The following is a 14,472-nucleotide window of genomic DNA, read 5'->3' as shown; positions in this document are numbered from 1 at the left end:
TATTTGACTTCTAGTGTTTCTAGCTTTGTGCGTAAAACTACTGAGAAGATTGGCACCCTTCACACGAGCCCTGATCTGAAAGTGAGACCAGAGCTCAGGGGTGATGAGCAATCATGTGAAGAGGATGTGAGTTCAGATACCTGCCCAAAGGAGGAAGACACTGAGTAAGCCCTTACACATAAATCTCTATACATTCTAGGGAATCCAGCTGTCAGTTTTAAGAAAGCCATAGACCAACCTTGTGCAGCCTGTGGCCCGTGGGCCTCATGTGTTCCAGGATGGCTTTGAACGTGGCCCAACACAAATTTGTCAAGTTTCTGAAAACATGAGTTTTTTTGTGATTTTTTTTTTTAATAGCTCATCAGCTATTGTTAATGTTAGTGTATTTTATGTGTGGCCCAAGACAATTCTTCCCATGTGGCCCGGGGAAGCCAAAAATTGGACACCTGTGCCATAGACTATGTCCTTTTCAAGAAGGCACATGTATGTCTGCATTCATTGAAGATTGTTTGTGTAGCTTATAAAAATTGTGAAATTCCACAAAGTGTTGAAAAATTACATCACCCTGAAGCAGATCTATTGAGCAGAGTTTTAATTTAGTACTTCTTCCATCTTTCCCCTGCATAACTCCCCTCCTTCCCCCCATAATCTCTTCAAACTTCTGGAATCTCACAGGAGTATTATATTAAGAGTAGGATGACCAAGGATCTAGACCTCGTCCTGGCTCTGCGTATGACTAGTATGTGACTTTGGGAATGTCACTGATGCTCTCTGGCCTGTAAGATCCAAAATGTGCTATTATTTGATGAGTCAAGGACTCATCAAGCAATAGCAAAAGGACAACCTTTTATATTCATCTAATTGTCTCATGTAACATGAGTATAATACTTTATTCTCTAATGAAGAGAATATTAGATTGAGATAATGAAAAAGAAAACAAGGGATTCTTTAGGCAACATTGATCAAGCAGTTGGCATTGATGTCCTGTCAGGTACCTTCCCATAATATGCTGGTGGCCTGGTCCTTGTGTAGTAGAGTTGTAGCAGAGCCCTTAATCGGGCATAGTGTGGAGTATCTTGTCTCTCTGGCTTCTGCCTTATAGTTCAGGGAATCTGGGTATTAAAGGCAAACAAATTCAGCACTTACCCAGGAATTAAGAGAGAAACCCATGGGACCAGTGCATCTGGACAGTCAGACGAAATAAAAGATTTGTAATCTTCAGAATAACTTAGTGAATCCATATGTTTATAGAAAAAAGTACAGATTTTTTGACATGGCATTTAATGCAGCCTTCTATCTGACCTTAGCTACCTTTCTAGCCACATCCTTCTAAGTGCTATAAATTTCACTCCTATCGGAGAACTAAGTGTGTACACTGACACTTTACTACCTTTCTTCATGCTATGTCTTCTATCCAGAGTATTCTCCTGCCATTTTTTGTGACACAAATAATACCTCCTTAGGAATATGTCCCTTTCCCTACTCAGAAAAATTATTTCTTCTTCTCTGCTTTCATATCACAATGCTCTTTTAAAGAGCTGCTCTTTGGTATTCAACTTACTCTTTTTTTAAATTATACTTAGTTGTTTGCATGCCTTTCTTTCTAATGAGAGCTTACTGGAGCTTATCACCTTGAGGCCAAGGACCACCTTTTCTATTCATCTATTTGTCTTATGTAACATGAGTATAATACTTGCCGTTAGTAAGCATGAGAAATATTTGTCTAAGGGCCAGGCGCGGTGGCTCACACACTTTAGGAGGCCGAGGCAGGTGGATCACGAGGTCAGGAGATCGAGACCATCCTGACTAACATGATGAAACCCCATCTCTACTAAAAATACAAAAACAAAATTAGCCAGGCATGGTGCCGGGTGCCTGTAGTCCCAGCTATTCGGGAGGCTGAGGCGGGAGAATGGTGTGAACCTGGGAGGTGGAGCTTGCAGTGAGCAGAGATCATGCCACTGCACTCCAGCCTAGGCAACAGAGCGTGACTCTGTCTCAAAAAAAAAAGAAAAGAAAAAAGAAATATTTGTCTAAGAAAGCTCTGAGGCTGAGGCAGGGAGAATTGCTTGAACCCGGGAGGCGGAGGTTGCAATGAACCGAGATCACGTCACTGCACTGCAGCCTGGGCGACAGAGTGAGACCCTGTCTCAAAAAAAAAAGCTCTGATCCCCTCTAACTCTTGTGAATGTTATTGTTATTTTTCACACTTTTTTAGGGAGGAAAAAGAGGTAACTAGTCCACCTCCAGAAGAAGACAGGTTCCAGGAGCTTAAAGTAGCAACAGCAGAAGCAATGTGAGTATAATGAGAAACTTTTATAGTGACTTCTCAAGGCAGTTTAGTAAATGAAGTGAATCATTATATTGCAAGTTTTTTATGGGCCTTATATGAAATATATAGTTGATTAGAGAAGTTGCTATAAATGGTCTTTCCTTTTATTAAGTCCAAGTTGCCTTCCTAGGACTAATAGGAAAAACCCAGGCACCAAAGTTTTCATTCTTGGCAGCAATAAGATTTTTTTCATGTTAATTTTTTGGTATTTGACTTCCAGTATTCCTAGCTTTGTGTGTAAAACTACTGAGAAGATTGGCAGCCTTCACACAAGCCCAGAATGGGAATGACTTTCTGAGTCCATCAGTAGTGGTCCTGAGACAGTTTGGGGCAGAGGTAGCCTCATTTGGAATTGAAATTGAAGAATTAGGCTGGGCGTGGTGGCTCATGACTGTAATCCCAGCATTTTGAAAGGCTGAGGTGGGCGGATCGCTTGAGCTTAGAAGTTTGAGACCATCCAGGGCAACATGATGAAACCCCAAATACCAAAAGTAGCTGGATGTAGTGGGTGTAGTGGCATGTACCTGTATTCCCAGCTACTCAGGAGGCTGAGGCGAGAGGATCACTTGAGCCTGCAGTGAGCTATGTTTGTGCCATTCCACTCCAGCCTGGGTGACAAAACAAGACCCTATCTCAAAAAAAAAAAAAAAAAAAAAAAGAGTAAAACACTACAAAGTTTATGTTCTCTGTTTTGTCATCTTGTTGAGATAGTTTTTATTTAAAGAGTTGAAAAGTAACGTTTATTCCACATGAGTATGTTACATTGGTTAGGTTAATTTAGCATGAATTAACTTGTTTTAAGAAAAACACATGACACATGAATTTCATACTTGTCTGTCTTGTATAGGACCAAGCTACAGGACCCTCTGGTTTTATTTGAATCCGAGTCTCTGAGAATGGTTTTACAGGAGTGGCTTTCACATTTAGAAAAAACATTTGCCATGAAGGACTTTTCAGGCGTTTCAGATACTGACAACTCATCCATGAAATTGAACCAGGATGTACTATTAGTTAATGAATCAAAAAAGGGAATATTAGATGAAGATAATGAAAAAGAAAAAAGGGACTCTTTAGGCAATGAAGAATCTGTTGATAAAACAGCATGTGAATGTGTAAGGAGTCCAAGGGAGTCTTTGGATGACCTGTTTCAAATATGTTCTCCATGCGCCATTGCAAGTGGTCTTCAGAACGACCTGGCTGAATTGACAACATTATGTTTGGAGTTGAATGTATTGAATTCTAAGATCAAAAGCACCAGTGGACATGTGGACCACACTTTGCAACAGTACTCTCCTGAAATTCTGGCTTGCCAATTCCTGAAGAAGTACTTTTTTCTCCTGAACTTGAAAAGAGCGAAGGAGAGTATCAAGCTTAGTTACAGTAATAGCCCTTCTGTTTGGGATACTTTTATTGAAGGATTGAAAGGTAATACTCAGATTGCCTTATCAAAGATAGAAATTCGTATTAAAAAACATTAGCAGTTTTGAATTTTGGGGTTTAAAAAAAGATTTAAGTAGAAAATCACATCTGTTCTGGTCAACCCTTCATTCTGTTTTCCATTCATTTTAACTTTTAATAGTTCTTTCAGACATTGGTTAAATTTACAACTGGATTATAAGAAATTAGTTTTTAAATTTTTATTTATTTTATTTTTTTTGAGACAGAGTTTCACTCTGTTTGAGTGCAGTGGCGCCATCTTGGCTCACTGCAACCTCCGCCTCCTGGGTTCAAGTGATTGTCTTGCCTCAGCCTCCCAAGTAGCTGGGACTGCAGGCGTGCACCACCACGCCCAGCTAATTTTTGTATTTTAGTAGAGACAGGGTTTTGCCATGTTGGCCAAGCTGGTCTCAAACGCCTGACCTCAAGTGATCCACCTGCCTTGGCCTCCCAAAGTGTTGGGATCACAGGCATCAACCACTGTGCCTGGCCCTATTTTTTATTTTTAGAGACAGGGTCTCACTCTGTGCCCAGGCTGGAATGCAGTGGTGTGATCATGGCTCACTGTAGCCTTGATCCCTTGGGTTCAAGCGATCCTCCTGCCTCAGTTTTCTGAGTCGTGGGGTTACAGGCATGTGCCACTGTACCCTCGATTTCTTCATTTTTTTATAGAGATGGGGTCTTACTGTGTTGCCCAGGTTGGTCTTGAAATCCTGACCTCAAAGCAGTCTTCCCACCTTGGCCTCCCAAAATGCTGGGATTATAGGTGTGAGCCACCATGCCTGGCCCTAGAAATTAGTTTTATTTCTCTCATAATGACATTCAGAAAATGGTAGAGCAGTGCTGGGGAAGTTGAGGTTAAAGTAAAATGCTTATAAATGCAGATGTATTAAAAGAAGAAAATCTCTCGTGTAACTTACTAACACAGAAATACTATATGGGGTACTTATTGTGTGGCAGATATTATGGTAAACACTTTTCAGCATTGTCTCATTTCATCCTTACAATAATGTTTGGAGTAGATGGTGTTATTCCATTTTATAGATAAGCAGTTTGAGGCAGAGAGAGATCTTAGGTAGCTAAACTGCTGTAATAAATATCTGATAATGAAGTAACTCATACATAAATAGAAGTGTATTTCTTGCTCATGTAACAGTCCAGGACAGGTATTCCAGGTCAGTGGGTAGCTGTCTCCCAGGTGGTAATTCAGCATTCTAGCATTCCAATTTCCTTCCATTATTTTCAGCTCCATCTTCCCTTAAGGGATGTGGTCGTGTTTGGGTTGCTATGTCTGGGGAAAGCATGTAGAAAGTGCTGTCTTATAGGCCTGGCCTGGTAGTGGCTTACCTCTCTTCTGTATACATTTCCATTGATGAGAATTCCGTCATATAGCCACAACTAACTGCAAAGGACACTGGGAAATGTAACCTGTCCAGGATGAAAAGAATGAATATAGGTGAAGAGCTTGCTTACATGTCTGCCTCAGAGACTTTGGTGCATAGCCAGCAGTATCTACCTTGGCTGAAGGTCACATATGTCATCCTGACATATAATAGAAACCAGCTCTCATACCCTAAAAACTATATGCATTGCCCTTTCTGCAGCCATAGTCCCATGTTTTTGAAGAAGTGAATTTTCTTAATTCCAAATCCTACTTGAATAACAGATGCCATATTTCTAATACTTTAGACTTTAAGCAAACTTTTCATTCATTACCAAAAGTGAATAGAGATACATTTTTATGTCATCTTACTTAAAGATATTTTAGCTTTCTAGAAACATGGATCTATAGTTACAGATCTGCTTTAATTCAAATATAGCAGTTAAAAGCATAATAATTTTTTTTTTTCTGAGTTGAGGTAGATTGTCTTTTGTGTGAAATAAGAAACAAACTATTTCTCCTCAGGTAAGTTCAAACGTGTGACATTATTACTCATTGTAAATTTACTGTATCTGTCTCTATTATGTGATCATACCCAGTCACAGAAGAGCAGAAAAGAGTCTCCATCAGCCAGAGTGATAGTTGTTACTACCAGTGCTGGCTAGAGGAAGCATGGTGGGCAATTTGAGTGATATGGCTGCTTACTTCAATTTAGGTGGATATGTCTGGTTTAGCTCCCGCGCAGTCATCAGGCTTCCCCAAACCTCTGAATGGCCTCCTCCTCTGAATTCCTTTAAAGTACTTATTGCCTGACACAGTCAAATGGGAAACAATGAGACTGGGGAAAAAATGACTTTTTTAAAAAAGCATGTATCAGAAATTGAATGTTGGCTCTTAGAACCTGGTGAGTAGGCCTCACCCTTCTAATGATGTGATAATTATGGGAAACAGCTTTTGGAACTGTTATTTGGGATTTGTCTTCAGAGGCAGTTGAAAAATACTTGCCCAGCCTAGGCAACGTAGCAAGACCCTGTCTCTACACACACAAAAACACACACACCAGCCTATGCAATGTAGCAAGACCCTGTCTACACACACATACACATAAACACACACACACACCCCAGCCTAGACAACGTTTCAAGACCTTGTCTCTACACACACATGCACACACCCAGGTATTGCAGCTAGGCAACGTAGCAAGACCCTGTCTCTCCACACACGCATGTGCGCATGTGTGCACACAGGCACTGCAGCTAGGCAACGTAGGAAGACCCCGTCGCCACACACACACACACACACACACACACAGCCAGGAGTTCAACTGCACTCCAGCCTGGGCAACAGAATGAGACCCTGTTTCTAAAAAACTGAAAAAGAAAACTACTTGGAAAAAAACCCACTTTACTTTAGATTCATACTTTTTTTTTTTTAAACCACAAGTAGTTTTAGATCATCACTCACTTCTTTCACCAGACTTGATTTTAAATGACTTGGCTATTCCAAAAAGTCAAATCTTTTGTTCTTCAGAGAATGAGTATTTGCTATACTGATAACTTTAAGAAAAGGTCAAATATTTTAAAATTAATTTCATTGAATTTAATTCTAAAAGATGGAGTAGGAATACTAGTTCTAGAAAAAACTGAGCAACTTGGCATTGATGATAGCTATGTATATTGGTTTTTGATGTGTGCTTATATGGACAGTTGCTATATATAGGCCTAGATACTCATTATTTTAAGAGTAATAGTCACTGATGTATTAATTATATGTTCCTTTGTCTTATTTAAAACTTTTAATATGCTTTGCCTCCCAATTAGATTTTAAGGTTCTTAAAAGTAGAGATTACATCTCTTGTTTTTTTATTTGTTTCTCTTGCAATGCTTAACATTGGGCCTTGCACATAATAGGTCCACACAGTAGGTACGTGACTAATGATTGCTGAATGAACATGTTCATAAATTGAATATTTCTGCCTAAGAGATAAAGTTTGGAAAAGGATATGCTTTATATTTCAGAAATGGCAAGTTCCAATCCTGTGTATATGGAGATGGAAAAAGGAGATCTACCAACAAGGTTAAAGTTACTAGGTGATGAGGTTCCTTTTGATAGTCCGTTGTTGGTTGTTTATGCTACCCGGTAAGTTGTCCTATATATTGTTTATATGAACTAAAGCACATGCATTTTTTTGTGTATTTTAGTCTCTAACGTTACTCATTTGCATATGAGGCAGCTTCTGTTAGTATATTTATTTTCATTTGTAATAAGTAACCTAAATGTAACCAAGTTATATAATTTCACTGAAATTAGAGACTAAAGTGTTTTGTTTTTAAATGCAGGTTGTATGAAAAGTTTGGGGAATCTGCTCTTCGATCCTTAATCAAGTTCTATCCATCCATTTTGCCATCGGATATCATACAACTTTGTCATCATCACCCTGCTGAGTTTTTGGCCTATTTAGACAGTCTGGTGAAATCAAGGCCTGAAGATCAGCGGTGAGAAGGAGAGCATATTTGCAGACTCTCCTTTCTTTTGACAGGGCATTGTTTCTCTTTTATAAGCAGGTGTCACACTTTGTACTGTTAATTACCAAGGGGTTGAGGCACATACTATGGAAGAGGAGGATTTGGGAGGCCTTGTAACATTCTGCCACATGTCACAGCACACATCACAAATGTGCATGTACCACACTTCTTCACTGCCTCTCAGGGGTTCTCAGATCAGTGCAAAATTAATCCCTTGATTCAGGGCCTGAACTAAGAAGATAAGCTTCTCATTGTCTTTGCAGTGAGTAGATTCACTGCCACCTTTTTATTGACATAGATCTCAGTTCCAGCTCTTCTCTTTTTAGGCTGATGTCTGATTTTCTGTCTCCCCATGGTTGTAACACTTGTGACCTGTGCCCCTGGCTTATTAGACTAGCGGCTTCCTCCTTTCTTCTTTTGATTGGTTCACATTTGCCACAGTGTTGCCCAGGCTGGATGCAGTGGCTATTCACGGGTGTGATCATAGCATACTACAGCCTCAAACTTATGGCCTCAGTGATCTTCCTACTCTGGCCACACTGGTTTTTATTTGTCTCTTTCTTTCTCTCTCTCTTTCTCTCCCTTTTTTTTTCTTTTTTGGCCCTTTGACATTTTCTTTGTTATCTTGGAGCTTGGTCACCAGCATTTCTAGACATTTTGTAGCAGAAGAGTTTTCAAGTTATTTCTTCTTCTATATTCATCTCTTAATCAGGTTTTCTTCACACTCCCCACATTTTATGTTTCCTTTCTTAGCGTGAAGATTGGTGACTTTTTTCCCCAACTTTGTCTTAGGTCTTCTTTTCTTGAGTCCCTTCTGCAACCAGAGTCTTTAAGGTTGGATTGGCTGCTTTTGGCAGTGTCCCTTGATGCTCCACCAAGCACCAGCACAATGGATGATGAAGGTTATCCCAGGTACAGAAGAAGTCCTCTTTCTTTGTTTTTTTCTTTACTTTTTTTTTTTGAGACAGGATCTCACTCTGTCACCTAGGCTGGAATGTGGTGCTAAGATCATGGCTTCCTGCAGCCTTGACCTCCTAGGCTCAGGTGATTAAACCCTCCAACCTTAGCTTCCTGAGTAGCTGGGAAGACAGGAGCACACCACTCTGCCCAGCTAATTTTTTGTACAGATGAGATTTCACCTTATGGCCCAGGCTGGTCTCGATCTCCTGGGCTCAAGCGATCTACCTGCCTTGGCCTCACAAAGTGCTGGGATTATAGGCGTGAGCCACTGTGCCTGGCTAGGAGTCTTATTTCTAAGGATTAAGCTCCAGTGTTCCTTTGGAATGGAACTGGTTTATTCACATATGGCATTCTGGGCTCACTTTAGAAATAGCTATGGAAGAGACTGACCCAAGTCATGGTAGTAATGAGATTAAGTATATTTCTTAGTGGTTCTGAAATTTTTTGGGGTCACCGTATAGGAATCTGATGATTCCTTTTAGAAAAATGCAGTCATGCAAAACTTTGCACAGCTGACCCCCTGCAGGTTTTTCATGGGCCCACATTAAGAGACCTTGGTGATTAAGCCTGTGAGAGGATAAAACTGGGTGTGGGGGTTAGGGAGATAGGTATGTATGTATTTTCTTCCTAAAAATGTGTCAAGGAATTTTTAGACATAACCTGATTTAGGACTTTAAAAATAAAATAAAATTAAAGTACACACTGGTACTTGTGTCAGAACTATTGCTTGCGTTTCCTCCCAGGAGAAGCTTCTTAAAAGACCCCCAAATGCCTGTCTTATATTCCTAGGAGAAAGTCTGGAAGGATATGCAGTGGTTATCTGTGAGTGATGGAATGATAGAATTAAGAGAAGAAAAAAGGATTTATTTCTTTTGCTTTTGATTACCTAAAGTATCTAATCTTTGAAGAAAAAAGAATTTATTTCTTTTGCTTTTGATTACTTAAAGTATCTAATCTTTAAAAATAAACAGGTTATAGGAAAAATAGCTATTTTTAATTTTTCAAAAGCCAAATAGCAATGTTTTTAAAATGTAGTAATATAATGCAGTTAAACTCTATTCTTACCTATTAGGTGATAAATAAGCATTTTCTGGAGTTTATTTCCTATCTAATTTACTGATTCCTTTTCATTTCATAGGCCTCATTCACACTTGCTTTCCTGGGGTTACAGTCAGCTGATCCTTCATCTAATTAAACTTCCTGCAGATTTTATAACCAAAGAGAAAATGACAGACATCTGCAGGTCTTGTGGGTAAGTGAGAATTTTTTAGAAACTGAAGTTAAGGTTAGAAACATTTCAGTTAACAACCTTATAGTTAAGGGTCTGAATTAATACACATTAATATTTGGGGATTCTCTTTGCTATTTAAAAGTACCTTTTTGTTTTAAGTGATAGTAAATTAAACATCTTTTTTCCATTTAAATTTCGTGCTTTTTTTTTTTTTTTTTTAATAGCCTTAGCTAATTTCCCCTCCACTCCCTCTGCTTAGTTGCCAGCCCCAGTTCTCAGGCATGTAGATAGTATTTAATTAAGCACCAGATTATGTGATACCAATTATAATTGATAGACTTTTATAATTAATACAGTAAGAGAGAGATCAAAATGGGCTCAATAGCATCGCTGGTGAAGGACTCAAGGAGGAGGTGAGATTTTGGAGGTAAAACCTAAAACCTGGGTAGGATTTGTATTTATAAAGGAGCCAGGAGAGGGTGAGTTAGGTGAGAGAAACAGAGCAAGGGCGTGGAAAACTGGCATTGCTTATTATCCATGTCACACTTCAGTCAGTTATTTATTGCCTGGTGATACTGGCTTATGGCTCCAACTGGATTATAATCTTTTGAAGATAGCAACTTGTGTCTTTCTTTTCCCTCATAATGTCTATATCTAATTTGTATAGTGGTAGGCACTTGATACATATTTGCTCATTGTAATGAGGGCTGAGTCTGGCCAGGTGGTGGGTGACAAGATCATGCAGGACCTTGAAAGCTGGTAGAATAATTTAGTTATCAGTAGAGACCCTTTTAGAGTGAACTATTTGGTGCAAAAATTGTGTAATGAAAGTGGAGCTTTCTAGAGATAATTTCTGATGTCATACATGAGAAGGCTGGAGACAGAAGGCCAGCTAGGAAGCTGTTGGAGTAATTCAGATATGAGTGGATTGGTGATTAGTAGGGCAGCAAAAGGAGCACATCCAGTGGGCATTTCAAAGGAAAATGCGGTGGGACATGCTGATACTGGATATAGCGAATGAAGGAGGGGGAAGAGTCAAGGAAGACTTCCAAGGTTTACATATTTGGAGAAGAAATATGCTAGGTTTGTGTTGAATTTTAAAGTTTATAAATTGAATAAAGCTTAAATGCCTTATAATTGGAGCTTGGCCTCAAATGTCAGCATTTGTTGCTAGGTTTTTTTTTTTTTTTTTTTTTCCCTAGATCAGGGTCATCTGATAGAACTTTCTGTGATAGTGGAGATATTCTACTGAACTGTCCAATGGTGGCCACTAGCCACATGTAGCCATTGACTACTTGAAATGTGAATATATTAACTGAAAAACTGACTTTCAGATGTTATTTACTTTTAATTAATTTAAATTGAAATAGCCACATGTGACGGTGTCTACTGTTTTGGGCAGCACAGCTCCAGATAAATTCATGGCCTTTTATTCCTTTCTTCAACTTCGGTCTCTTTAAAGTTTCTGGCCTGGATATCTAATTCTCTGTTTGGAGCTGGAGAGAAGAAGAGAGGCCTTCACCAATATTGTGTATCTGAATGATATGAGCCTGATGGAAGGGGACAATGGTATGTCAATCCTAACTGGTTACTCTTGGTTGTCAATTTTTAGAAGTTACTCCAGACCTCTCAACAAAAAAATTTGGTGAACCTTTCAATGATCATATATTTAATATGTGATTCCACTTAGTTGTCACATTTGTGGAGTTTTTGTTTTTGTTTTTTACCTATAGCCCTTGATATGTTATGAAATCACAATTAAGAATGAACTATAGGCAACTTTTCTATTTCATGAGTGCCTACTATGTGTTAGGCACTATACTATGTGCTTTCCATATGTTGTTTTAAATGAGATAACAAACGCTGGGGATAGTTACTATTATTTCCACTTTCCAGATAACTAAGGTACAGAAGGGACAGTTAATTGGCCCAAAGTCACACAGCTACTAATAGTAAATGCTGGAGCTGGGGTTCAGACCAAGGACTTCCTCCAAAATTTGTGCTTAGGCTCTTTTTTTTTTTTTTTTTTTTTAAATTTCCCATTAATTAAAGATGATTCTGGCCAGGCACGGTGGCTCACGCTTGTAATTCCAGCACTTTCAGAGGCCGAGGTGGGCAGATCACCTGAGGTCAGGAGTTTGAGACCAGCCTGGCCAACATGGTGAAACCCCATCTCTACTAAAAATACAAAAATTAACTGGGCATGGTGGCTCATGCTTGTAATCCCAGCTACTTGAGAGGCTGAGGCAGGAGAATTGCTTGAACTTCGGAGGTGGAGGTTGCAGTGAGCTGAGATCACACCACTGCACTCCAGCCTGGGCAACAGAGCAAGACTTGGTCTCAAAACAAAAAGGAAAAGAAAAATTCCTTGAATTCGTCAAGTTCTTTCCTGTGTCACATTGTCTTCCATGTTTCCTTTATCAGAAATGCAGGCCCCTTATTTCTGATGGCTCCTACTCCAAGTTTTCACATTATGTGGGCCCCATGCATATGTCCTCTAAGCTTGTCTCATCTTTTAGCTTTCTGCTTCAATGTCACTTCCTCATAGAGCCCTTCTCAGATCTTCCAGGCAGAATCAGCCATTCTCTCTGATGCTTCCTTGTTCTTTTTTTTCATAGTGCTTATTAGCATACTTTATAAGTATATACTTACGTGTTTAAGTTTTGTCTCCTATACTAGACTGTAGGCTCCACAAGAGTACAGAGATTGTGTCTCTTCTGTTCATCATTACATATCCAGTGCTTAGCATAGGATATGCCCTGGGTAATTACTGAGTGGTTGAAAGAATTCTGAAGCTGCCTAGGTGTGGTAGCTCATGCCTGTAATCCCAGCACTTTGGGAGGCTACGGTGGGAGGCTTGCTTGAGCTCAGGAGTTTAAGACCAGCCTGGGCAACATGGTAGTGAGACCCTGTCTCTCTTTAAAAAAAAAAAGAAAAAATCAAAGTTAATTTTGTGGCTTCTCTTTCTCATGAACAATTTATACAACAAATTTTCAGAAAACAACTTGTGTTAGGGTGATGAGATTGTGTTCTTGAATATTTTTACGTTTTGGCATTAAACATTTTCACAGTTTTGACCACCTCCTGTATCCAGTCAGTGTGCTAAGAGTGGTCAAACTGACACTTCCCTGTGTGTGTTTAGGTTGGATCCCAGAGACCGTGGAGGAATGGAAGCTTCTCCTTCATCTCATACAGAGCAAGAGCACGAGGCCAGCCCCCCAGGAGTCCCTAAATGGGAGCCTCAGTGATGGGCCTTCCCCCATCAATGTGGAGAATGTTGCACTTCTGTTAGCTAAGGCCATGGGCCCAGATCGGGCTTGGTCACTGCTACAGGAATGTGGTCTGGCCCTTGAGTTGTCAGAGAAGTTTACCAGAACCTGCGATATCCTGAGGATTGCCGAGAAAAGGCAGAGGTAATACCAGTTTGTCCTACCCTCTGCATAGTGCTTGGAGAAGGTAGAAGGCCACAGACTTTCAGATGTAGATGTGGAGATCATTTAGTCCCGACCCATCACTAACATGAGGAGACTGAGACTGATCTGGTAATTAAGGGAAGAGGCTAAAGTAATATTTCATTCACAGCCATGACCAAGATGCTGTTCAGATTAACCTGAATAATCTGATGTGTCCTTGATTCTTTAAAAATATTACTGGTACCAGGCTGGTCGTGGTGGTTCACGCCTGTAATCCTAGCGCTTTATGAGGCCGAGGTGGGCGGATCACAAGGTCAAGAGATTGAGACCATCCTGGTCAACATGGTGAAACCCCATCTCTACTAAAAAAAAAAAGTACAAAAATTAGCTGGGCGTGGTGGCACGTGCCTGTAGTCCCAGCTACTTGGGAGGCTGAGGCAGGAGAATCGCTTGAACTCAGAAGGTGGAGGTTGCAGTGAGCCAAGAACATGATACTGTACTCTAGCCTGGTGACAGAGCGAGACTCCATCTCAAAAAAAAAAAAAAAAAAAAAAAAATTACTGGTACATGGCTGGGTACAGTGGCTTATGCCTGTAATCCCAGTACTTGGGGAGGCCGAGGCAGGTGGATAACCTGAGGTCAGGAGTTCGAGACCAGCCTAACCAATATGGTGAAACCCTGTCTCTACTTAAAAAAAGAAAAAAAATACAAAAAAATTAACTGGACATGGTGGCAGACACCTGTAAATCCCAGCTACTCGGGAAGCTGAGGCAGGAGAATCGCTTGAACTCAGCAGGCGGAGATTGCAGTGAGCCAAGATCACGCCATTGCACTCTACCCTGGGCAACAAGAGCAAAACTCTGAAAAAAAAAAAAAATTACTGGTACCAGATACCTAATGTCTCAGTAATTTTTTTTTGTGTGGTATAATACACATAAAATTTATCATCTTAACAATTTAAAAATGTTCACCTCAGTGGTATTAAGTTATTCACATTGTTTTGCATCCAGTCTCTAGAACTTTTTCATTTTGCAAAACTGAAACTCCACACCCATTAAACAGCAACTTACTTCCTCTACCTAGCCCCTGGCAACCACAGTTCTACTTTCTGTTTTTATTAATTTTACTATTCTACATACCTCATCTCAGTGGAATTAATGCATTTGTCGTTTTGTGACCAGCCTGTTTTCACT

The 14,472-nt window shown here is 39.9% G+C and overlaps 1 protein-coding gene across 17 annotated transcripts in view; it reads left to right on the top strand.

Annotated features, from left to right (window-relative positions):
- HPS5 (HPS5 biogenesis of lysosomal organelles complex 2 subunit 2) overlaps positions 1 to 14,472 on the top strand; it is a 43,921-nt gene that overhangs the window by 27,351 nt on the left and 2,098 nt on the right. For 16 of the 17 annotated variants that reach the window (XM_055355981.1, XM_055355980.1, XM_055355978.2 and 13 more), the window contains 9 exons: positions 15 to 164; positions 2,219 to 2,296; positions 3,180 to 3,757; positions 7,169 to 7,289; positions 7,490 to 7,645; positions 8,468 to 8,587; positions 9,774 to 9,887; positions 11,329 to 11,435; positions 13,009 to 13,279. In XM_055355981.1, coding sequence (XP_055211956.1) covers positions 15 to 164; positions 2,219 to 2,296; positions 3,180 to 3,757; positions 7,169 to 7,289; positions 7,490 to 7,645; positions 8,468 to 8,587; positions 9,774 to 9,887; positions 11,329 to 11,435; positions 13,009 to 13,279 — 1,695 coding nt within the window. Of the gene's footprint in view, positions 1 to 14; positions 165 to 2,218; positions 2,297 to 3,179; positions 3,758 to 7,168; positions 7,290 to 7,489; positions 7,646 to 8,467; positions 8,588 to 9,773; positions 9,888 to 11,268; positions 11,436 to 13,008; positions 13,280 to 14,472 lie in introns of those variants that run through there. The other variant, XM_055355991.2, reaches the window with a different exon arrangement.

The sequence above is a fragment of the Gorilla gorilla genome, chromosome 9 (assembly GCF_029281585.2).
Source record: "Gorilla gorilla gorilla isolate KB3781 chromosome 9, NHGRI_mGorGor1-v2.1_pri, whole genome shotgun sequence".
In the NCBI taxonomy this organism is placed as follows: Eukaryota; Metazoa; Chordata; class Mammalia; order Primates; family Hominidae; genus Gorilla; species Gorilla gorilla.
This window is presented reverse-complemented; position numbering and strand designations above follow the sequence as displayed.